This window comes from Anas acuta, chromosome 5 (genome assembly GCF_963932015.1).
Source record: "Anas acuta chromosome 5, bAnaAcu1.1, whole genome shotgun sequence".
NCBI lineage: Eukaryota > Metazoa > Chordata > Aves > Anseriformes > Anatidae > Anas > Anas acuta.
In genome coordinates this window covers 21,401,094-21,426,769 of record NC_088983.1, presented here as the reverse complement: position 1 = coordinate 21,426,769, position 25,676 = coordinate 21,401,094, and the positions used below count along the sequence as shown (strand labels likewise).

Genomic DNA, 25,676 nt, shown 5'->3' with positions numbered 1-25,676 from the left:
AGGGAGGGTGTGAAGAAGTATTTAGTCTTCAGTCAACTGAGTACTTTTTATTTTTTTTACAGCTTTTTCATGGCTTTTGTGTGTATGAAATAAAGCAAAATGAGACACACAAGAGTTCCTTAAGTCCCATAATGATAAAATTCCATAACTATGTGTTCTTGAAGTTGGAGATAAGTTGGTTATAGAGACAAGAATCTTCAAGAACCCAGAAAACATTCCTTCATGTAGCTAGTCAAACAGTTGGACTGATGACTGGTGCAACGTCAAAGCAGCATCTCTAATGTATTTTTTTCTGACAGAAATTATTTCAAATATTGAAATAGAAAAAGATTGTAACTGGCATATCTTAGAAATGTCTAGAGTGGCTAAATTTGTTGATTAATCGGAAAAAAAAAAAAAATCCTAAGTCTTTATTTCACTCTTTATTGAATGATTTCTCCAGTTTGAACACTTCCTCATACAGATATTACAAGATTTAACTGTTGACATCTTGTAATCCCGTGGGGAGTTTATGTAGAACAGCAATTAGAACTAATTGCTTCTTTGGAAGAACCTGTTGTGGTTTATCTGATTTGCATGTTAAACATATAATCAGTGCAAAGATACCCAAGATACTATATCAGATCTGGCAGCAGAGAGTAATTTTTCTGTTGTTGTTGTTATTTGTTTGTTTGTTTGTTTGTTTTAAATAACCTCCCAAAAAAATGGAATTCTGAGCCTTACAGTGCTTGAGACAAGTACACGATGAGTGACCATGGCTGTCACTAGAGGGAGTGTCTGTAACAGTGGAAAAATATACTTGTCAAATATACTTGTCAATTTTTGCCATGGTTAACATAATAGGAACTGGGGGGGGAGGGAAGGCGGGGGGGGAAAGGGGAGGGAGGGTAAGCACCAGGAAAACAAATTGCAATCTGCAGTTTTACAGCTGACTTCTGTTTTATTTGTTCATTAGGACTAGAGCAGAAGCAATACCCATCACTTAAAACCACATCATTTTGTTACACTCAAAGCATACGGGATTTTGAATGTCTGTTCTTAGGATGTATATATAGCTGCGTATATACAAGTGTGGGTGATACTTTTAATACACTGTGATTTTAAGCATAAAAGAAAGGAACGTTTATTCATAATCTACATGGTCTGGCAAGTTGCTAGTCGATCTGAGCTGTTAAATGTCACTTTTCAGAAATGATTATTGTTCTTTTTTTGAACTGATTATTGTTCTTTTCTACCTTTAAAAATATTTGAAGTCTCACCTATGCTAAACAACACTCTTCCATAATTCCTTCGATGCAGGTTATGTTCCTAATCCTTCTATTTTCCTTATTTACTACCCTCTGAATAATCCTCAGTATTTTTATATTTGCCTCGGCAATTAGTGCACAAACCCAGATAAAGTATTCCAAATAACTATAAATTCAAAGTGGAATAACTGAATGATAGTACCATTTTTTTGCCAGGCAGGAGGAGTCTTCTTGCATGTAGTTACTTGCATTTTTCTTTTCTGAATTACAACCTGTTAAGCTACCAAAGTAATTTTAAAATCTGATCTAGAGATCACGTACCTCACTAGCCTGGGGCTATAGGTAGCTTTACAACTGTACTTTTTGCTCTGCCATCCAGCAGCCTGTTAAGGAAAACGTTGAACAGAAGAACGAAGAGGTGTCATGAGAAAGCTAAAGCATGGCTGCCAACATGTGCAGGGCAAGGACCAACAGGCCGGGCCCATGTCATCGCCCCAGCAGGGCTGCTGAGAGCAGTCCCAGGCACTGGGCACCTCCCTGGGAATGAGGGCTGGCAGTGGCCAAGCTGGGACATCAAGCAGATATCAGACCGGGCTCACTGAGGCCCAAGGCTAGGATGTTGGGATCTGGAGACTGGCCTGGTGTGGCATCACTGGACTGATGTTCCATCCAGGAGAAAGAACCAGAGAGAAGATCAGAGACAATGCTACCTTCTGTATAGGTCCCAAGCACACACCAGCCAGCAGCAAGGGCTGCAGGAGTAGGCCTGGGTTCAACCTTTACATAGCTCCTGACAAGTTTGGATGCCCAAGCCTATGCTGGCAAGGAGCCCTGGGGCCTGTGCAGAGGGTGTCTGGAAATGGGGTGGGGAGGTTGGCCAGGGCAGAGCCTTGAGAGAATGAAACAAACTCTGACTGCAGATTCCTTGCTGGCAAGGTCCTTATACATTTCGGCATATGTGAGAAACTGCAATGTAAACAATGTCATCTTGCTCAGAGCGTAACTTTTCTGAGAGCTAAGCAAGTGCCCATGGAAACACAATGCAGTTAGCAAGAGCCCTTTTTCTCCCCAAACTCTTAGTGTTCCCAATTCTGAACATGCAAGACAGGTCTCAAAGCCCAGGAGGCAACACACCCAGACTTGGAGCTCTCCCGAGGCTGAAGTTTTGTCCTGTTTCCTTCAAGGCTATCAGGCCTTGAATCCAGTGCTTCTGTCATTCAGGTTCAAGTCCAGAAAACACGTTATGGTTCTTACTCCTTTTGAAATCTACTTAGAACATCTACAACTTTGATGTCAGCTTTATCATTTCTTTGGTCTGCAGTCTTTAACAGTTGCTATTTTGGCTCTGTTAGTAATAGCTGGGAAGGTATTTGTTCCTTCCATTAACACTTTCTGGACTTCTGTGGCTGCCGCGGAGCAGCTGACATAACAAAGTTTTTAATACCAATATCTGTGTACATGCTTTTCTTCCCACTAAATAAAATGTAATTCAAATTACTTTGCCTTCAGTGAAAGAGAATGAAACAATTTAGCCATCTTCTAGTTAAAGAGCCTGAAGCATTATTACAATGGAGCAGCTAATAGAGTAGCTATTAGTAAAGATAAGTAGCATAAGGATATCTTTAGTACACCAAATAAATGAATATGGTTGGGTTTATGAAAACCTACTGAAATGACTCAAATCCTGGGACTACTTATCTGTCCCCCAATAAAACTGTTATTCTTTTGCTTAGTTCACAAAAAGTACATAAAAAGTAATGCTGACATCAGAATAAAAGTGAGGGAGGGGAGTTTGCAAGACTGCACATAAGAGGTTGTAACAAATCACTCCAGTAGTGCTGTCATTAAAGAAGGGATGCACCTCCCCGCTCTCTTCCTGTTAACCAGGTCTTGCTTGCTGTGAAAAGCAAGGACTCTTCTGTTGTGCTCCTAGTAGCATCGGGTTTTCAGGAGCAGTTATGAGAGGACAGAGATTAAGCTGGAAGAAGAGTTTAATGCTAGTGCTCAAAGTTGACAAGCTGCCTCTGGCAGTGTCAGGCAATGTTGTTTGCTGTGGGAAACAGCTATGGCTTTTACCCACTGCCTGGAAATCAAGTGTAAAATAGACTCATGACAGCTAAGAGCATTGATCCAAGAGAAGACAGAGATTCCTCTGGTGATCCATTTGTTTTGCTAGATGTACTCCTCTGTGTCAGCCTGTGTCATCCAAACTATTTCTTTGCCCAAGCCAAAAGGAATGGAGGTTTTCATGTCCTATTGCTAATATGGAATACAGTGTCCCCAGGACAAGCTGGCTACTTTGGCAGCAAGAACAAGAAAACCAGCAGAGAAGTTTGATATCCTAGGAAAATCCCGTAGGCAGCTGAAGCACTGTCTGAATTTTATAACACATAGAGCATTAGATGAAACTAAGTGGTTGATTACTGTCTTTGGGTAGAGGACCCAAGCCAAGCCTAGCTCTACTTTTCTAAAGTAAATTAAACTTTTCTTCTTGTTTGGTCTTTGATGTATCTGCATTTCATTTTTTTAAATTACGGCCGTGTAGCTACAGCAGTATAAGTCCCAAATGCCAAAGGAATCGCAGTCAATGCACTGTAAGTTGCCTAGGGCACTCCAGCTGTGGAGAATGCTTCAGCTTGCCTTACCCTCACTGGGATGTCCTTATAAATATATATAAAAATACCCTTAACTAAAAGAGATAAATGTGTCTGATGGGATGCCTTACTTAAACACAGTCTAGGTTCTAACAGGTCTGCAGGACTGGGATTTATATTTTGTTTCTTCATGGGCATGGTATTATTTCCTCACCTTAAAAAATATATGCTAAGGGTATTAATGGTATTTGTGGATGAAACTACTTAAATTACTGGTAAAAAGTTACACTGACATAACATCTGCTGTTTTGTACTCATATCTTTTTGATATTGCTGATTAGGCTGCAGGGGAACTATCTGCCCAAAAGCATGATCTAGTTTTTCACTGTGAGTAGGTTGCCTTTTGCAGTTTCCTTCTCCCTAGAGAGTTACAAACATTTTTGTTGACTTTCTGTTGGCGTTTTTCTCATGTACCCACATATGCACAAAATCTGCATGAAGGAGAAAACATCGGCATTAAAAAAAAAAAAAAAGTAAAAGGAATTGAGGCAAATATTAAAGAGCTTTCTTTGTCCTCATTGAATTCAACAATTCAACTATCTCTTTTTTTTTTTTTTTTCCTTGTCTTTCTCTACTTTTAAATACTTGTTTTTAGAACGAGCATCTCTTGTTTATGAAGAAACTCATAATTAAATGAACATTAACCAGATTTTTTCAGTTTTCACTGTGTCTGTCAGATGCAGGTACAACTCCTGCAGTGCGGGAGCCTCTGTATCGTGCCCATTGCGTACCGGTGTCCTACCAGTGACCACAGGAGACTGCTACTGGAGGTGGCAATGGTCCCACCCCATTTCTCTCAAGGGTAGATATTTCCCCTCTCTCTTTTGGCGTAAGGATTTTATCTTTTCGGATCATTCAGGAAAAGTTATTCTTTCCGCTTCGCTCTCTTTTATCGTGTGCTTTTCAAAACCACTCGCTGCAATTTCTAATACAAAACAATATTATCAACTTCTTTGCACTTAGTCCACAGCTACCTGGCAGCTAGCGGGCTCCCACCTGAGGAGAAGCACGGCCCGGCAGAACGGCTGTGCCTGCAGGGGCCCCTCACGGACCACCGGGGCCACCCCACCCGCGCCGCCCGTAGCGGAGCCAGCCCGGCGGTGGGCAGCGGGGATGCCGGAGGGACCCCGGGGCGGGCCGGGCGCTGGGAACGGGGCGAGGCAGAGGGATGGTGCCCCAGGGGGAGGGCGCAGGCTGCGGCCAGACCTTCCCCGACCCCGCGGAGGGCGGAGGCGCCGCTGCCCAGCCCCGCGGTGCCGCCTTTGCCGGGCGGCGCCCCCCGGCCGGGCAGCGCCGGGCGCCCCGCGGCTCGCCCGTCTCCTGCCGGCCCCTCGGAGGAGCGAGGGGCAGAGCCGGGGGGAGAGTGGGCAGAGAAGATGCAGTGCCTGCCGGTAGCCTTCCAGCTGGTGCTGGTGCTGGTGCTGGTGCTGTGCAGCCAGGGCACGGAGCTGTGCCCTTCAGCCTTCTGCGAGTGTTCCGACTGGGACGACTACAGAATCACCTGCAGGGACATCCACTTCATCCCCAGCCTGCCGGAGCACACTCAGACCCTGTGAGTTCACTGCGGTGGTTTAAGCCTATTTGTACTTTGCAAGCAGGAGATGCTCCGAGCGAATGCCCTGGGAGAGGAGAGAGGAGAGAGGGAAGTGCCAAAGGGGGGAAGTGCTGTAACTTACCTGGGCAGCACAACATAGGGGGAAGGGCAGTGCACACAACCTGTGTGTGTCTAGCAGACCTAAGGAAAGTGTCCCTTAAACCTTACAGGGATGTGAAGAGATGCTTGATTTTAAAAGTTCAGGGTAGGATATGGGAACATTAGTACTGGACTGATTGTGAGCAAGCTGATTGGAAGGCTGGATTTTGTGTGTCCCATGCGTGGAGGGGACACACAAAAACACACTTTTACAATATAAAAGGAATAGGAATTGGATGTACCACGTCGCAAATAGTTTCATAAAAGCTTCCGCGCACTTTCAGCTGCTTTGCCAAACAAAGCCTGACAAAAAGAATCCATGGGAACTGGGAATCCCAACATGCCATCTGGAAGACAAAGTACTTCAGGAAAACAAAAGTGCACAGTATGAGATCAGCAAATTTGGGGCTTTCCAAAGTGATAGACATTTCAGAGCCATTCAGGTACCTAAACCGTAGGGTTTAGTACCATTACAGGCACTTTAGGCTATGTTGTCTGGATTCTCGCTGCCAGTCCAAAAGAGTGCTGCATGTCCTATCTGTCAGCTCCATACAGGTGTATGAGACAGATACTGTGGGGAAACCGAAATGGCACCAGTCAGCTTTAGCTAAGCAGTTGAATCACTCCTTGCCTTTTCCTTTGTCTCTTAAGTTACAAAAAGTTTCTAGTCTCTAAGGGGAAGTTCATTTGTAAATAAATTACTTCCTGATGAAAGAAACAAACTCAAACTCATTTGATTTAACTTCAAGATAAAAACATTACAGGTTGATAGTTTTATATCTTGATAATGATTCTCAGGACTTTATTTTAAAATAAGAACCATGACGTTTTTTGAAATTATTTGAATGGTTTTCTCGAGATGCACTTTAACACTTAAAAGTAAAGGCTTAGCAAATTAACCAGTTACCTGAAAAGACAGAGAAAACTCATATATTATTTCCATTACTTATGCATGTCTTTTTTTTTTTTTTTTTTTGGACAATTAGACTGCAGACATGCAAGTATTTCAATTGATAAGTAATATCTTAAACATTTTTTATTTTATTTTATTCTTTTGTATATAATGTTTATAAATCTTGAAATTGCAGTAAGGTTACCATATGTAATTTATAGTACATTCTTCGAAATCTGCTATGACAAGCTAGAAAATAAACCAGTTTCAGCTTATAGGAGAAATCCATCTTTGTACAGGCATTTAAAATAGTTAATAGACACAGTGAGATAATATAATAGAATTGGATGGTTTCTATGAAAAATGCTGGTATGAGGACCGAGAAGTACCTCTCCATATACAGCTTTACAGGTAAAGCCGTGGGCTGTTGCACATCCAGTGTTTTATTCAACAATTTAAACACTAAGGGACACTAAGATCATAAGCCATTGATTTAAAAAAAAAAAAAAAAAAGTAGTGAATATCTTCTTTACATGAAAAAGTACTTAATTGTTTTATAATTATTTGGGTGTGTTTTAATCATCTGAACCAATTGGAATTACCCTTGCAAACTGAAGAAGTGTACTCCCTAACATAGCCATTACAATACAATAAAAAATTCAACTAATGACAATTGTAATTTATAGTATGTACTAGAAAAGGTAGAACATGTACTGTGTAGTCTGTTTGATTTGAAAATTAACAGGAAAATACTCTAGCAAAATAAGGAAAAACACATCTCTTTTCACAAAAAAAAAAAAAAAAAAAGGAAAAAAAGCTTTTTTCACTTCAGTGTATAGTTTTCTCTCTGAAGAAAGTGTGTACATTCTCTGTGTTATTATCCGAACTGCTCAAGTCCAGTGGACTGTGTCAAATGCTGTAGTCCCTTGCTCTTAGCAAATGACTTTCTTTCCCTCTGTACATTAAATGGAAGTTATAACAGTTACTTTCATCTGTTTTCCATTCAGTGTTTTCAGACACCTTGGAATGATTTTCACATAGAGGATAAAATACAAACCATTTTCATGAGGAATTGTAAGGTGTGTGCTGCTACTTCTATCATGTTTTGCATCCTTCTGCCTTACAACTGACAACAGCTCTGAATTAGAGACAAAAGATTCTAAAGTAATCAAAGTTTCTGTTAACTGAACCTTTCATTTGAAGTGAAGTACATATTTGCTCATTATATGTTGAAAATATCTAAAAATGTCCCCAAATTCAGCAGCTTTGTTACTTCAGGTAAAGTAACTTTGCTTCTGGGTTGTTGTGTGTGAATCTTGAGATTACTGATTTTAAAACTTCCTTATATGGCTATTCAGTTTTGTAGAATTTGTAAAGATCAGCAGCTGTGGTGAATCTAGGAACACTTTGCCAGCTCTTGGAGACGATGAGCTCTTTTCAATGCATGGGATCTTGAAACTCCAATTAAAGTTTCATTCCAATTATTCAGTCAGGACTGTTCTCATTTCTCTGCCCTACTTTAAAAGAGCAGTGTGGACTTTTTTTTTTTTTTTTTAACAAGCCAGGCTTATAAGAAATTGCAAAAATATTTATTTCCAAACCCATCTAGTAGAAAAGTGTCATGAACTCCACCCAGGAAAGAGTTTTTGTTTTAAAGTGTTTTTAACATATTTGTCCAAATATAGTTGATGCAGGTGCTTATCCAGAATGGCTAAGTGCATTCTGATAACTGCTTCTGATGTTGTTTTTTTTTCAGGACAAGATTTTTATTTATTTATTTATTTTCACCCTGTCGAGTAAACTCATTAAGTAGAGAGAAAAAGGTTTTGTGTATTATGGGCAAAGCTTGCCTTGTTGCCTGATGTTAAGGATTATATACCCATGCCATACTATGGTAGGAAAGCAGGTCTAAGTGGCATTGAAATACAGTACTAAACAATATGAAATTAGGTGTTGATAATTTTGTGACAGCTGTAATATTTTTGTGCCTCTCTGCACAGCTGGCAGCCTGACCTGGGCTGGTCCCATTTCGCCTCTTCCTTGCCCTCCTTTGCTTCTGATTCTGCCTGTCCTTCCTCTTCCTTCAGACAGTGTCAGTATGTGCACAGTAGTGATGGAACCCCTGTCCCAGTCCCACAGCTGTCATTGCTCTCCACTTTCACCAGCACAGTGCTAGAGCAGAGCAGTGGTTGGTGCTCTGACCTCTTCCCTGTTTGGTGGAACATGCCATGGAAGATCCTGGCCTTTCAGTGCCAGCAGATCTACTAGGACATGGGGGTTAATGACTGCTAAGAACAACTTAAATTTGTAGATCACTAAACCACCACTGAACCTTTGTCCAAATATATGCTTGCGTCATAATGCTTGAAGTATTTTTCAAGTAATACCTTGAAAGCAATATCTTTCTTGGCATCATTATGATGAAATTCTCAGATGGTATCTGAGTATCCCAGCATCATCTCAGAGTTCTGAATGCTTTTCGTTTTATGAGTCTATCATTGCTTGCTGTTAGTTTTTTCTTTTGCAATAAAACAAATAAAATTTTTCTTGCATTCACGTACTAAAATAAATTAATCTCTTCTTCCCAGCCCCAATATTCTCAATATCCTGCCTGGTGTACTACCGTGTTTTTCTGCACTTTAGTACAGCCACACTGAGCTCACAGAAGCTACAAGTAAAATTGAAAATGATGATGTCTTTATTTTATATTAAAAAATAACTGATTTAAAATATATTTTTCCCAAGTCTTTGTCTTAGGAACTGTCTGAAATTCAGAGATATTGTGATTTCAGGTAATTCTATCATGATCTTTTTGTACACTTCCTTACTTCAGAATCAAGAATGGAGTCTCATAAATGCAGCTTCATAAATAACCTCACAACATAAGCACATAATTATTACCTCTATTTTAATGATGAAGTACTGAAATTCTGAAAGAACAGGAAACACAATGACATGGTGAAATAGCCAACTGGAGGAAGCTATTAGGGCATCCTTTGGAAAATGGAAATCATGTCCAAATATGGGAATCTCTGGGAAATAAAAGTAATATAATACAAAAAGGGTTTTGAGGATAAACATGTCAAATCTTAAAAACTCAGTATATTTGTTCAAACACAAAAGAGAATGTCTGGAAAAACTTCCATCAAGCTTGAACTATCAGTATAAAGCTTGTTTGAAACAAATCGGGGAAAAAAAAAAAAAGAAAAAAAAAAGAAAACAGAATTAAATTCTCTGAACCAGATAGTACTAAAGTAAGAATTCCAGAAACATTAAAATACAAAATTGCTGAATTATGTACAGTAGTATGGAACTTAGTGTTAAAGTCAGCTATGGCACCAGAACAATGGAAAGTCACAAGTGTAGCATAATTCTTTAAAAGGAACTGTTTAAGTGAAACTGTCTGTAAACTGTCACATAATATAATATACTATGATAAAATAGTAGGTGCTTCTCTGTTAGTCTCATTTGTTTTCATTTCTTAGTAAGTCGTAGATACATAGATTTTAATGCCATGAGGGTTCATGGGATCATCTAGTCTGACATTCTGTAAGATAAAAGCATAAAACATCTCAGTTGTTACAGTTACTTAGAGGTGAATTTATTCACTTTTATTAGCCACTCTGGAGGCACCAACCACTCTGTACTGACTCCAAGAAATTCAGGCTTCTTATTTTGATGCACTGAACTTCACATAAGGACAGTGCCAGAACCACCCTGGAGCAACTAGCAGAGATAAATACTTTCTCCCAGAAGATGGAATCTGTGCAACTGTATCTTTACACCACCAGATTTTGTGGGATCTTTACCTGTCAGATGAAGGTGTCCAGCATTCTCACTGTTAACATTGTGATTCAATCACTCCTTTTTGTTTTAATAAATTGGGAAAGTTAAGATCTAGTGTCTTACACTCTAAGGCATGTTTTTTCAATAATTTGTTTAACCATGTAATCCTTTTACATACTGTCTGCAATATTTCTATCTCCTTTTTCAACTATGAGTATTACAATTGAACTACCCATATGTTCTATGAAACATTTTTGGGCATAGAGTGCCAATCAATTATCAGTTGAGCATATCTCTTAAGTTTTTTTCATAGCCTTTGTTACTGAGAGTAGTGTCTGCTAAACATATACAAAGAATTTGCAGTTCACTGTTCTTACATTTTTTTCTGCTCATCTATTTTCAGTGTATGTGGTCTGCATGTGTTCAGTTTACCAAATTTACTGTTTATCCAACCACTGTTTTTCAGTGTCATCTTCATAATTTACAATTCACACAAACTTTGTTATCTGCGTGAGTTACATAATTCAACACCCATTCAGCACATCAGACCATCTGCTTTCCTTTATTCTTGTACCTGACAATAGCTACTCTTACTGTAGGGATTGCACACGGTATCTTCCCCTCATCTGCTTTCTTCTTCAAACTGTTTTACTCTATTCAGCTCCTCAGATGAAAATTTTCACTTACCAACTTAATAAAAAGATGGTGCTGGTATTCAAGAATCATTTATTGACTAGAAACATTAGAGTCTAAATCTGAATATTCCTTAAAACTAAAAAATATTTTAAAATCATATAATCTAAAAATCTAATAATGTTTACTGAAACTTTCAAATTTTTTTTATCTTTGAGATAAGTTTTTCTTCTCACAAAGATAACCATTCCCTTCATCACAAAAACAGAAGATCAGTATAACAACATTGTCACTGAAAGGCACTTTCACTAAGAGTTGAACACATGTCCTTTTTTCTATCTCCTCAAATTTTCAGGTTTCCTGTCCACCTTCCTCTTGTAACTGAATTATTTGAAAAGTAGTCTATGACATCATTAACCCATGGAAAAAATATTGTTTAAAAGTACCTCAAAAGGGAATCCTTTTAAGAACAGAGAAATGGTTGTACTTGGTCAGGCCAAAGGTCCACTGTCCTGCTCCTGGTAGGGTTCATAAGTAGGTGCTAAGAAGAGTATAAGAAAAAGAGAAGTGAATATTATACTTTTCCTCTAATACTCTCTTTACCTCTAACAATAAGGTGATTCATGAGCCAGACGTTCTTATTGTCCCTATGCAGAATCATGTATCTTCATGTTATTTCCAGAAGATATTTTATTCTTAAAAACATTCAGAGATGAAGTCTTTACAGGTTCCCCTCAGCAATCTTCTCCGTTACTTCACTGTCTTCCTAATGCCTTTCTTTGGATTCTTTCCAAGTAATCGACAATCCTCCTGACATATGATGTTCCAACACGTATCAGTATCTGTACTGTTTAGGTACTATGCATAGAATTGATGTTGCTAGATGTAAAATGACACATGTAGGGAGGTCAGAAAGAGATGTATTTTTTCCTGGAAAAATAAAACAAACAAACAAACAACAACACAGTTAACTATTTCTAGCTGCTATGGGATGGAATTAGCAAAAATTCAATTACTTACCTAAATAGATTTTTTTTGAGTTATAGGAGTGAAGTTAGTCTTCATCTAAACCAGAAACACTGATTTTATTAGGTTACAGCTATGACAGTAAAAACATAATAACCCTGCTGATTGAAACCAAGGACCCATTTCACCAACTATCCTCCACTTGAGAGAGACCACAGATAGACCAGAAGGATATGAACAAGTCAAGCACATGTTAATAATTTCTCAGTTTCTGAACTTTTTCAACTGAAGGAATTTTCTGAGCCTGTTCATTAATAGAACCATAGAGTGGTTTGGATTGGAAGGGACCTTAAAGACCATCTAATTCCAACCCCCCTGCAATGGGCAGGGACACTTCCCACCAGACCAGGTTACTCAAAGCCCCATCCAGCCTGGCCTTGAACACCTCCAGGGATGGGGCATCCACAGCTTCTCTGAGGAACCTGTTCCAGTTCCTCACTACCCTTATAGTGAATAATTTCTTCCTTTTATCTAATCTAAACCTACCTTTTTCAGTTTAAAACCATTACTCCTTGTCCTATCACTACGCTCACTGAAAAAGAGTCACTCCCAAGCTCCTGTAGGCATGTTCAGGGACTGGAAAGCCACTATAAGGTCTCCCCAGTCTCCTCCAGACTAAATAACCCCAACTCCTTCATCCTGTCTGTAGGAGAGGTGCTCCAGTGCCTTATCATCCTCGTAGCCCTCCTCTGGACTCGTTCAAATAGGTCCATGTGCTGGGGGCCCAGAGCTGAAGGCAGTACTGCAGGTGGGAGCTCATGAGAGCAGAGTAGAGGGGGAGAATCAGGCCATGCTGCTTTTGATGCAGCCCAGGATTTGGTGGCTTTCTGGGCTGCAAGCACACATTGCCAGCTCATGTTGAGCTTCTCATCAACCAACACCCCCAGGTCCTTCTCCTCACAGCTGCTCTCAATCTGTTCTCTGCCCAGCCTGCATCTGTGCTTGGATTGCCCTGATCCAGATGCAGAACTCTGCACTTGGCCTTGTTGAACTTCATGAGGTTCACACAGGCCCACCTCTCAAGCCTGTCAAGATCTCTCTGGATGGCATCCTTTACCTGCACTGCTAGACTGCCTCAACTGCACCACCTTTTTTGCCTGTTCATTGATTCTTAGTGAATCTGTCTTTCAACAGCATGTCCAATTTCACCTGGTGCCCATAGTGTCTTTCAACAAGGAATTTCACAGGTCTACTTCCTGTTGTATGATGAAAGATTTCTCTTTGCTTTTGTTGTTGTTTTGTTTGTTTGTTTTTCCTATCTTTCTCGATTTGGTTTTCTTTGGCTTCATACATAAAGCATTTTGTTCCTGTTTTTGAAGGTATTCAAGGTCCAGGCAAACCCTGCATTTCTACAGTGGCATAAGTATGTTCTCTATCCCTTTCTCAGTATTTCCTAATATTTGATTTGGTATTTCTGACTGTTCATAAGCACAGATTCCATGTTTTCGTGGATCTAACATAACGCCAAAACCTGTTCTGGAGTGAAAATGGTGAGTTCTGAACCTGTCATTTTTTTTCAATATATGCAACAGAAGAATTGAACTTCCCCAGTTACATCTACTGACACCAAGTTTCATTTACCCTTTTATTTTCCAGACACTCAGTCCTATAAGAGCCTTCTGAAATTCCTCACAGTCAACTCTTAGCATTACTAACATAACTTTCTAGCATGAGTAAGCATTGTTTCCTTACTGTTTGCTCCCTTTTCTAGGTCATTCATGAATGTATTAAACAGCATAAGCCTCTGTGAAAATCCTTGTGGAACTTCATTTACTCTTATCCTTTGTTTTCTATTTTAACTAATAAGTTAATTGCAGTGTGTCTATCCAAACTGTCACAATCTTGGAAATTAACTAAACATTTTTTCTCCAAGGGGAGAACTAACTTTTCCTTGTATACTGAAGTGTCTCCCTCATGAGGAGATAATTACATAAACTTGTTTTTGATATGTAAAATCTTGACATAAACATTTATGCATGATAAAAGTAACAGTTAAAGCTATTTCTTAAGGAAGATCTAGGAGAAAATAACAAATAAATATATTACTTCAGGAATTACTGAATGTTCTCTCTTTGATTGGCCTCAAACCCCGAGTCTATTTACTTGTATATTATCAGCCTTATCACATAATTGCAATACCATGTTTGCCATCTTTGTCTCTTCATCTAAGATTTTAATTTTGTAGATTTTAATTTTTGTAGATCAAACCCCTGTAACTGTATGCATTGTACAAAGACAGGACATAAATGGTTCCTGGAAACATTGGAAAAAAATTGGAAATAACAGAGGACTACAGATAGATATAGACAAACGCTGGGGTGAGGAGGCATGGAATCAGTAAGACAGTAGAAAGCTGTATATTTACATATATATATATATATATATAATACATATATAATATATGCAGATTTCTACAAAAATTTTTTCCTTCCCCTAAGGTAGGCACTGGCACTACTGTAATTTATAAATGGAAGTCCTATACGCTAAGGTAAATGAAGCCAAAATTACTATTTGTGTTTGTTTTTAGCAGAAATTCAAGCAGTTCTGAAGTAACTCCCTGTGTAATTTTATTTCTAAAAGACCTCTGGTGAATCTTAACAGTATTAAAACAAAAGTTTCTTTGCATTTTCATGTGTGCTTTTAATGTTTGCCATATGTATGAAAGAGTGGACTTGAGAGATCATTCTGAATTTTAAAGTATTTCTGACTGTTTATAAAGGCTTCTAAGATTTTTAAAGCCTGTTTGCTTTCTATACATATGATCTCAGCACAGAGTGGCTTTTTTGTCTCACAAAGCCACATGTTACTTTTTTGTTCATATGGAATTGCATTTGAAATTTAAAGAAAAGTATTAACTAAAGCATGCTGTTCTATAATCCCTGTTCAACTGGTCAGATTACAATCAGATTCCCTCCTTATTCCCAAATAAACCTGCAAAGATTTCTTTAAAGCTGGTCTTTGTTGGAAATACAATCCACTGCAGCATTGTCACAGTCTAGGAAGATGGCTTCTGTACTGTAACTACTTTTTAACCCATGTCTGACTCATAGGGAAACCAAGAAAATGAACAAAAAAATCTGAAAAAATCTGTAATATATGGAAGTGGTGAGAAAGAAGGGCTAAGTGGGAAGAGAATACTTAATTTTGGTGGAAAGGATGAACATTTTCTAGTGGATCTGTAGTAAAAAACTAATGCTGTGGCACAGAGTTGTGATTTTGCACTCCATATAGATACATATGTTCAAAATTATATTGGGAACAAACATTTTGTTGTGAGCTACACAAATTTAAGAATTGTCATCAGGATTGTCTCAGCATCTATGAAGCCACATTCAGGCATGACAAAATATTGTAATGGCGATAGCCTCTGAAGACATTCTTGGATGATGTTTTCTTTGTAACTGAATTTACCAATAAATGAATAAAATTATTTCCTCACAGCTGCGTTAAGCTTTAGGCTTTCATTTTTTAGCTTCTGTTCCCTCTCTTGTTGTGACAGACACTTCCCTTTTCCCACCTTGCATGTTGTACTTGTCAAGGAAGGGAGAGGAATTTCACCATTGCAGAGAAGTTCTGTAAGAAAATTTTATCTTGTATAGTTCTAGTTTGTATTACCATTTGTGGAAACTCTGTAATTAGATGGCTAAAGACAAACCTGCATTTTTTAACAGCCTTTTACACTGTTTTGGTGGGCATTTCCTTTCTGACAAAGGGGTCTGAGTTGAAAGCAGCTTACGTCATTACCTCCTGTGGGACAAGTGTGTGTACTGAGCCTTTGGAGTGTCCTGGAGCAGAGAAATTTAAGAATTATTGTACTAGGAAGCTTTTTGGTGTCATTATGAGGCCACTCTTTATTACCTTTGAAAGGTCATAGTGAACAAGGGAGATTCATGATGGCCAAATAAGGCAAACATCACGCACACCTTCCATTAAGGCAAAAAGGAGGATCTGGGGAAACAGAGCTGGTGGCTCCTATGGAGTAATTTTTGTATGGAAGCTGTTCTGTACTTTGGAACATCCTTTTTTAAGTGCTATCTATGCTGCCTTTCCAGTTAGGATCCACACAGTGGCAAAACAATTTTATCTGTTTTGTTCTTTATTTCTGCTGTAGTAATTCCTAACATTCAGATTGCCTTTTTGACCTCTGCTGAGCAGCTGACAGCAATTATAGGCACTTAGTGGTCCTCTGATTAGAAACAATAGTAGCCAGCAATTACAGCCTGTTCTTGCTCTCTTTCCTGTAGGAAGTGAACCTCTTCTGGCTGCTGTTTTCTGAAATTTCACAATCCCATCTGAACTTTCTTTGCAGCCATTAATAGACTCTCATCTTGATAATTTAGAAGCGCATTCAGAGTGTGCGCTCCATCCTGCACAGGTGGAGCAAAGCGATGGGCTCTTTGAGCAGTGGCCAGCAGTGGGGTCCGCAGTACCAGGTAGAGCCTCTCCATCATCAGTCGGCCTGAACAGGTCACCCTGGTCTTTAAAGAACGCTTGGATGTGATCTGAGGCTGTTAAGAGCTTTAGTGCAGATTATAGTGAGCATATACCAGTATTTTTATGAAACTGTTATTAGTAGTTGTCAGAAATAAATCTAAGAACAAAATATTCTTCCACCAATGGTACTCTGTCTTAGATATCAGGGATAAGAAGTAATACCAGGGGAGAAATCTGCACTATTTCTGTAGTAGAAGATTGAGGTCTTCAGTAGTCTTAAGACCATCTTTTTTTTTTTTTTTGCCATTACGCTGAAGACATTAGTAAAGAAATCTAGCGATTTTCATTAAATTAATGATTTTCATTAAGTGGGGGTAGTAATTGCTGTATATATTGCCACATTAGTTTTTATTTCAAAACAAGATCAGAAGAGTTCCATAAAGATAATCTATGATGTTTTCTTTAGATCCAGGCACATCACATGCTTCCTTGAAATCAAGAGACTGGTCTGATTTTAGCATGTGTCAATAGCTTATTATCATAAAGAGATTTAAATTGCAACAAATTCACTATAGGTGCTTTCACTGTGTCTACTTCAGTCAGGAGCATTGGATTTTGTGGAATCATTTTGTGGAAATGTTTATCCTGTCAACATGAGGATGTGCAAGGGCTGACTCCAGCAGAACACAAAAGCACATGTTTAAAGTTAAGATTTTGAGGAACTGATATTGTGCTACGTACTTCTCATCCCTATTTTGGTAAATCAGCATTTGACAGTAGTCTATCTGTAGTACATGTTAAATTTTTCCATAACAGTTGTTGATGAAGGCAGGTCATTTATATTTCCTTAAACCACTTCCTGACAATGTCCAGTTTTCAAAATATAATCACCTTTTTTAGACTGTTTTGAGGTTCTGTAAACCCTTGTTATGGAAAATAACAAACATTTCTTGATTTTGCACATATATAAAACATCTGCACAAGTTAGATTTGTGAAAAGTTGCTTTCTTAACTGATACCAATAGAAAATATATATACTATTCTTAGCTTTTCAAAAATGCTTCGTAAACAGCTCCTTAATTGTTACAGCATTTGGTAATCTTTAAGCTTTTTCTTTCCTTTTACAGTTATATCAATAAACTGTTTCTCAGTTCAGAAGAAGGCTGTTGTACGCTTCTGAAGTGGAATGGGTTGGAAACTTAAAGTCAAAAGAAAACAACGTAATGAAAACTGACTGCAGCAGCAATTCAAGATTCAGTGAACTGTAACACTTATTAAATGACTCTTGAAATATTCTCCTAAGATAGAGTTTTTAAATTGTGGTGGAAAAAATTCTTTGCTATTGAGATGATCACAAGTAATTATCTTCATAGACACTGAAAAGACAAAAAAAAGTTTCTACTGCCATATCACCATTGGCTGACATCATTGTCCATGGGGTCAGTTCCCTTCTTACCGGTCTTACGGTAGATTTCTTAAAGCCTGAGTGCAGGAGTAGTCCATGAGACAGCACAGTGTAACCATAGGGGTGGAGTGAGTAGATTCAAAGCTCAGGAGACAGTGAAAGGGAAGAAAGAACTATCAGGCCTTGTACTCATTGTAGAGAAAAAATAATATTCAGGTCTTGAACATAAGGTGGAGTTCTTCAGTAGTCTGTTGTGAATGGAAATGATCAAGTGTAAATTATAAGTGGGAGACTCTGGGGTAAAATCTAGTGTATGTAATAAATAATGCTTTAAACTAGGTGCTACATATTTTGTACAGTTTTCTTCCTAGGGCAGATTTGAGAAACCTAATACAGTACAAACACTGAATTAATCTAATAAATACCAGAATTAATTGTTTAGGTGAATAGTTTAATATTTGTAGTTAATCAAATATTTCCATTTTCATTATAACATGTACTTTCTAATGGGGTGGTATTTTACGAGTTTTCTTGCTTGAGAGACAAAGGAGCTTGAAAAACAAGAGTTCTGTTTGGTTTGAGGGTTTCAAACACTTAAAATTTTAATACTAAAAACTCATTCTGGGTTGTTATATCATGCAGATGAATAGTTCAAATTACCTGTAAGGGTATGGGGAAGGAGAGAGTGTGTCTGCATCCCTAAGGTTATCTGATCAATGACTTGTCAAATGGGATGCTAAGGCAAAGAGAAGTGATAAACAAAACATTCAGAGATGCAGACCTGACAGGAATGACAAGAACAACAAAATAATGACAGGAAACCAGCCTGGGCAGTCGTACTAATTGATGAGCTATCAAGAAACTGCAGGCTATCAATGAGCTATCGAGAATCTTCAAAGAGGGGCCAACATGGACTTAATAACTGATAAGCGTGCAAACCCAGGGGTCCTGCATATTGAGGGTGGGAATTGGTGAAACCATGCAAACAGATGAGGCAATGTGCAAGGGAAGGGGGTTGGGTGGAACAAAGGAGGAGAAGACAAAAAGGGGTGTACGGTTAAGGTGTAAAATGGGGCTGGTCAGTATGTTTGTCTGACCAAGTCCAGTACCTGATCACTGTAATTTGCCCTATCTACATAGTAAATCCTCATGATATTAAGTGAAATTCTATTTGATTTTGCTGAAAAATAACATGTAGAATATTAAGGTCGCATTTCTATATGGTACGGACATTGACAAGAAAGTATGGATAAAATGACAAGAGGGGAGGAAGACAGTAAATAAAAGGCTTACTTTACCATGCTTAGTCCTGCCTCTGTCGGGGTGCTGGAAAGCCAAAAGGGGAGAAAGAAGAAAACACTCACAAGTAATCATTATCTTGTGTCTGTTTTGAAATATTCAACACCTACCACCTGTACATTTCATATGATTAAGTAAGCCTGTGCTGGGATGAGGGTTCTTCAGCACTGAACTTTGCAAGAGCTCCCCATGCCCAGTGGCTTGCACACATAAGCACAGAGGATTGGCTGTGCAGGATCAGGCCATTTCCATCTCTCCACCTTCTGCCTGCAGCTGTGACCAGTAAAGTACGCCCCATGAAGAGTATATGATACAAACATTCAGTGACACTGTCGCAGAGTACTGTCCCAGCCTATAATAATTTGTGGTTCATGCACTTACTGAAACCAAGGTTTTGTATTCTCTACACCCAGATGTATTTTTCTTCCATGAATATGTCCAGTCACTTTAGAATCTGGTATTTTTACCATTTCTTCTGGTCCTTTGTCATCTCATAAAAGGCTGAAAGGAATGTTTCATTTTTTCTATCACCCAGGTCCCTGGCTAGTTCATATTCATATGCTGAGCCTTATGAAGGACAGCTAAGAAGTGAACACCCAAATTCTCCATCTAGTTCTGCCATTATATTATAGAGGACCATGTTTTGACTACCTTAGATCTACTTGCTAATGTGCACCAGACTCCTCTTGTAGTTTTTCCCATCTCCTATTCTGCACTTCAGTGTCTAGGTTCCACATTTACCACAGTGTACTGTATTTTTTCTGGTCTGTAAACTCAGGTGATGGACATGACTATTCATCCTGATCTATGCTTGGTGTAGGGTACTGGAGAATGAGGGCAAGAAGTCATTGTACGTGTTATTCAAAGAAGGCATGCTCTCTTGTGTCATCACCACAAGGTGATATCTATCTATCTATCTATCTATCTATCTATCTATCTATCAGGTATTATCTACCTATCTATCACCAGATAATAGACAGGAAGAATTCCCTTCTTCTGACCTATATGAGCAGTCTCCTGCTTTGGAAACAAACAAACCAAAAAGAGAAAAAGAGAGAGACTCTTGAGAAGCTGGTGGTTAAGTACCATTGTAAACATCTTCTAAAAAAGGGGACTGTTTTTTATAGATGGCTTTAGTGTAAGGCAATAGATATCTTACATATGCCTTTAAGCTATTGTGGGAACTTCAGTGCTGAGGGAGGATTCATCAGCAATGAGAGGTAAAGCTTTCAAGTGATTCACCAAATAAGGCGGAGAGCAGTAGAAATGTTTTCTGTTTAGATTTCCTGTATTCTGTCAGACTTAAGTCTGTAAGTCCTTCACACTCTGCCAATATTTTGGTTACATAAAGCTGTTAGTGCTACTTGCTACTTATCAGATGAAGAGGTGTTAAGAGTGCTATATACATTCTCCCCTGTTTTTGTTTTTGTTTTTGTTTTCCTCTCTTACACAAGAGATTAATGAAATTGATACAGTCAAACACAAGTAGGCAGAGGCTGCAGCAGTACAAAGTTACACCCAGATTGTCTGTACCTGTCAAATGGAAAATGGCTTGATGTTTTTCCTCTGGTCCTGCTTGCTAGGTGTATCTGATATTCACGAATCTCAATGTTTGAAAATGACCACCTGTGAGAAACAAAATACACTTCTATCAACGTTTTGAGTTTAACCTCCTTATATGCTAAACACTGACTTTTGTAAATCATGGGCCAGTTTCTATTCTTGTGCATTTATGCATTCAAAAGAGAACTGAGATCATCACTTGAGTTTTGTTGTAACTCCTTGTTACTAGTCCTTCTGTAACTGTAGTTACTGTTCAGTGAAAAAAAATCAGCTGTTCTGCAATTGTCACTTAAATGCACAAATGGAAGTGAAGAACTCCTGGTTTCTGAAATGAAACTATAGCTTTACATAACATTAAAGTAGAGGACTCCTAAATGGATAATCAAGAACTATAATCTGAATAGTTAGTAGAGTTTCATATAATAGCAAAGCTTTACACCTATTTTTTAATCTTTATTTATTAATGGGATATTTCTGTGAAATTATTTCCTATTTTTATTAGTGGCTTTTTTAAAGCCGTCTGTAAATTGAATATTTTAATGGTTCTTATTTAAATATTTTTAAAAGTGCAGTGTAAAAAAAAAAAGAATATGATACAACCAAATAGACTAAGGACAATTAACATTAATTACATTGCAAGTAACATCACTTGCTTAGTTGACAGATTCATTGTCTCATGCCTACCTTAAGCTGCCTACTCTTACGGCTCTTATGGGACTAATTAATACTGAAATCAACAAAATATTTATTCTTAGGTAGCTCCTGTCTGATGGGAAAATAGGCACCAACAACAGCAAGAATAGAGTTCCCTGGTGCATTATCAGGTAGGACACTAGATTAACTGTCATAGAAGAGCAAAGCAGAAATAATAAATTTGTGCATAGTAGTACTAGGAATGCAGTGCTTAAAAGAGATATGACATTATTATCTACTAGATTTGTGGGTAATGCTCTGTGCATCAGTACTGTAAAGTCATTAAAATGAAGCAGATGTGTGTCATTTTGAATACTTCACTGTCCTCGTACCTGTATTTCTGTTAGACAGAAACAGAGTTGTTCCCATGCAGATATAAAATATTTTATAGTCTATCCACGTGATCTTACACTGAAAAACAAACAAACAAAACGCTAATATTTTTCTTTTGCTTACCAGTTGTCAGGTAGAGAGATTTTTTCAGGACATAGTCTTTAAGGAACATGCAGGGTAAACTTGGTGTAAATATCAAAGCAGAAAGAAAATTTAAAAACTTCAACTGACTGACCTGTGAAACCAGGAAATGCAAACTAATGTCAACCTACAAAACTTAAAATGTTTTATTCAAACATCTTCTTGCCATTTTTAAAACAACTCATTTACTAAAGATGTGGTTTGTATGCTTTTGCATCTTTGCAAATCTGGATGGCATGTTTATAATGAAAATGACCTCAGACTTTGGGTTCTTCTTTTTTGAAAGATTTTATGAAATACAGTCTGAAGATTTTTTCCAGATTTAGTATTTATTGAAGCTTTCAATCTGAATGAGAAAATAAAAGTATAAATAAATGGAAGTACTCAGGAGCAATTTTTCATTAAATGAGATTGAACATTCTCATGTGTGTTGTCTTTGCCTTAATATAGAAAGGAAATTAAACGAGCTATTAAATATGTGAGCACTTATAGTTACTTTTTTTTTTTTTCTCGCATGGAAAAGTAATGTATATTTTGCCAGTAAAATGTGTATGTTTGCCAGTAACGTGTATTTTGCCTTCATTCGGAAAAAAACTTACTTTTTTAATGAAGACCCTGTGGGTGTCTAGATACTGGACTCACTTGCCAATTTGCAAATTGGAACGTTCAGGTTAAAAAGCAATTTCTAATACATGCAAGACAGGAAGAATCACAGCCAATTATGAATTCCCAATTATTTATCATATGCTCAAACTGTATGTGAAGGTGGGTGCCAGAAACTGGCAGGTTGTCTGTCTGGAAGCCCTGACCTGTTTTTTGTTGTGTTGTTTTTTTTTCCGCTGAGTTTTATGTTTCTTAGAAGGCAACTTATAACTAGCTTTGGTATATCAGTCCACAGGTTCTTCAGCAAGAACTGCGGCTTTGCAGATGGTTGTACAAAAACACTAAAAGTTTGCCCCTAGCCCCAGGCATTGACTCTATTTCATGGTCTGCATAAGCATTGACTGAACTCAGTCACCAATCTGTTTACCCAGCAAGTAGTTGAAGAATGGCAGCTAGCATACACCAAATACTTTGTCACTATATGCTATATGTGCTATTACTAGTGTATTGTTTATCTAGTAGGTGTATTACATGAACTTGGAGTCTTTTATTTTTGTTGATCTTCTCTAATACTGTTTCATCTCACAAATAAGTTCTTGTCATGAAATGTGCAATTTTTGATCTTCTGCCTAAGATTTCTCTCTCTTCATACTTCATTGTCCTTTTACTTCACTGTCTCTATTTCCTTTATGATACATTCTGTATCACCTATGGTTTCTCAGCATATTTGCAGAATGTTGTTATATCTTTAAACGTTAGCAAATAAATAGGAAGAAATATGATGCTACCACTTTCAACCTATAAAATAAATTTATGAGCTGTTCAATCAAAATACAGTATTCAAAGCTAATGGTCTTCATTGTGCTGTACTTGAGATATTAGAAGCCTTATCTAGAAAGCTGTAAATGCAAATCCATTTCATAGTATAGTAACTTTTATAGCAATTGATTCATATATTATTCAGAATTTCCACGTTTTCCTGATGGGATGTGTAAATTTCAGGTATGTCAATAAAAGATTAACATGAATTCTCTTAGCCCATGATGGGTCTGACTCAGTTCATTCTGTGACAAAGATGGAGAGGGATGAATGTTTGACATAAAAGCAGGAGGTCAAGAGGAGACCTACAACGGTGTTTAAATTCATGCTTTCCTGAAACATGGAATTATAGGTTAAGTGTGACTGCTGGTGGGAGGCAACTATGATGTCGTGAGCCAGCATTTTGTAGGTGAACAGAAGACCAGAGGAATATGAGACAGGTTAAAAGTGAGCTTGGATAGCTGGAAGTGGTTTAACCTATGTTTTCCCTGACTTCTGGGTTCTAACAGTCTTAGGGAGAAGCTTTAGATCTCCTTCCTAATGCAGCCCAGGGTACTGTTAGCCCTATTTATGGGAAGGGCACACTGCTAGCTCATGCTCAAATTGGTGTCCATCAGGGCCCCCAGGTACTTTTCTGCAATGCTGCTTTTCAGCTGGGTTACCTTGAGTTTGTACTGGGGCCTGGGGTTGTTCCTCCAGGGGCAGTATTTTGTGCTACCCTTGCTGAAATGTATGAGGTTTCTGTCAGCCTATTTCTCCAGCCTGCTAAGATTCCTCCACTCTGTTCTACTTGAAGACTTGTTAAAATCTGTTTGGAACCAGAAAGTTCTCAGTCATCATTTTCAGCTTCCTAAAAGGGCTCGAGATATAGACAGATGTTAGATTACAACAGCAAGATCAGTAGGCCATAGCTGTTCTTTACAAACATTTTGTTCAGGACTGTGGTAATAGGAGGAAGAAGTATTATGAAATGGAGGAGGGAGTGGTATGGGTGTCAAGGTGCTCTGGGTGCAGGGGAATAGGCTAGTACACCCATAGACATAGTACACCCAATGTTCCTCTGGTTGTGAGCTCAGTGGAAGCTGGGTGCACTGAAGCCAGGAGAAACATCAACCTGTTAGATAAACCTGTCTTTAGGTTCTTTCTGCTCATTCATGTAACATATCTATGGAGTAGGGGATATATACTTAGGCATAAGACTCTGCTTATTCCTAAGAGCCTTCCCCTGTGATGGTACAAGAGTATGTTTTCTTGCTTTGTATTTTTACTCAAGATTGAAGTTTTAAAAATCTCTACAGATATTTTTATTTCTTGCATACAAGTTCTAGAAACTTGATAAATCTTAAAATAATATTTTCTCTGTGTAAATCAAATATAATTTTATAATCTGATACTTCATGTTACAAAACAGAAAACATTAATGCTTGTTCATTTATGCTCTATGGAACCGTTCAAACAGCAGCTATGGGAAACATTTATCATTTGTTCTTGGTTACTCTTCAGACTGTTCACTGACTATGTATTTTGCAAGTGTATTCCCAGATGTACTGGAAAACCAAAAATGCCAAAATGCCTTCATCCAGCAATGACATGTTGTAGCTTAAAATGTAACAGACATTATATTCTAATTTTCTAAAGCATTTCCTCCTTTTTTGTTGTTGTTGGGTTTTTTTTGTTTGTTTTGTTTTGTTTTGAGCAGTCAGTCTGCTAGGAATTCATTCTATTAAGAACCTGGCTGTTGATAAGTGTCTCCCTTAAATATTGTCTGGTTTTCTGAAAATTCTGCAGATGGATATGATACATATTTCTATTCTCACCTGAACAGCAGCTTTAACTGGGCTTGTTAAAGAATGACAATGTACTGTGCCATCCCCACATCCATCAGATGTTTATGGAAGAACAGTGTATTTACTACAAAGCACGTAGAGAATTTTATGGAGGTAGCATGCAATTGCTCTAATTGAATTTCAGCTGGTGTACCTGAATTTCTTACTTGGAAGCAGGGATGGGTCATCTCTGAAGAGCCTAAAATGGTTAAAAGAATGCTTATACTCTTAGTATTTCATTTACTTCAATGGACAGATGTGTTTGCCAGTAATGCTCTGGGTTTTTGGAAGGTCCATCATTACCACTAAATGCCAAATTCCTGGGTAAGATGATGCAGAAGGTCCTAATTTAGATTGAGAGAGCACACCAAGCAAACCACAATGCATGAAACAGGAATAAGACTAATATGAAGGTGGAACCACTGAGAAAAGAGAAAATAAAAACAGTAATATTGGAGCAGAGGTGGAGTTGTGTAGGACTGTTTAATGTTGAAATGTACTTAACAGGGAATATTAACTCAAACTTTTATTTCTATAGGAGGTTTATGGAGACTCATCTAAGAACAATTCCAAGTGAAGCTTTTTCCAACCTCCCCAACATCTCTAGGATGTAAGTTCTGTTTTTGATA

At 38.1% G+C, this 25,676-nt stretch overlaps 1 protein-coding gene and 1 long non-coding RNA gene across 8 annotated transcripts in view; one reads left to right on the top strand and one right to left on the bottom strand.

Moving 5' to 3' along the window:
• The first annotated feature begins 5,114 nt into the window (after positions 1-5,114).
• The window catches only part of TSHR (thyroid stimulating hormone receptor), a 68,623-nt gene continuing 48,061 nt past the window's right edge, over positions 5,115-25,676 (top strand). For 2 of the 3 annotated variants that reach the window (XM_068683030.1, XM_068683029.1), the window contains exons 1-2: positions 5,116-5,453; positions 25,586-25,657. In XM_068683030.1, the coding sequence (XP_068539131.1) occupies positions 5,278-5,453; positions 25,586-25,657 (248 nt within the window). In that variant the 5' untranslated portion in view covers positions 5,116-5,277. Of the gene's footprint in view, positions 5,454-25,585; positions 25,658-25,676 lie in introns of all 3 variants that reach the window. The other variant, XM_068683031.1, reaches the window with a different exon arrangement.
• LOC137857024 (uncharacterized) overlaps positions 9,378-25,676 on the bottom strand; it is a 35,772-nt gene continuing 19,473 nt past the window's right edge. Inside the window, exons 3-7 of one of the 5 annotated variants that reach the window (XR_011096939.1) lie at positions 20,603-20,695; positions 17,822-17,914; positions 12,418-17,741; positions 11,926-11,970; positions 9,378-11,835 (exon numbers count right to left, since the gene is read on the bottom strand). This is a non-coding gene — a long non-coding RNA (uncharacterized lncRNA). Of the gene's footprint in view, positions 11,836-11,925; positions 11,971-12,417; positions 17,915-20,602; positions 20,696-25,676 lie in introns of all 5 variants that reach the window. The other 4 variants (XR_011096940.1, XR_011096937.1, XR_011096936.1 and 1 more) reach the window with 4 other exon arrangements.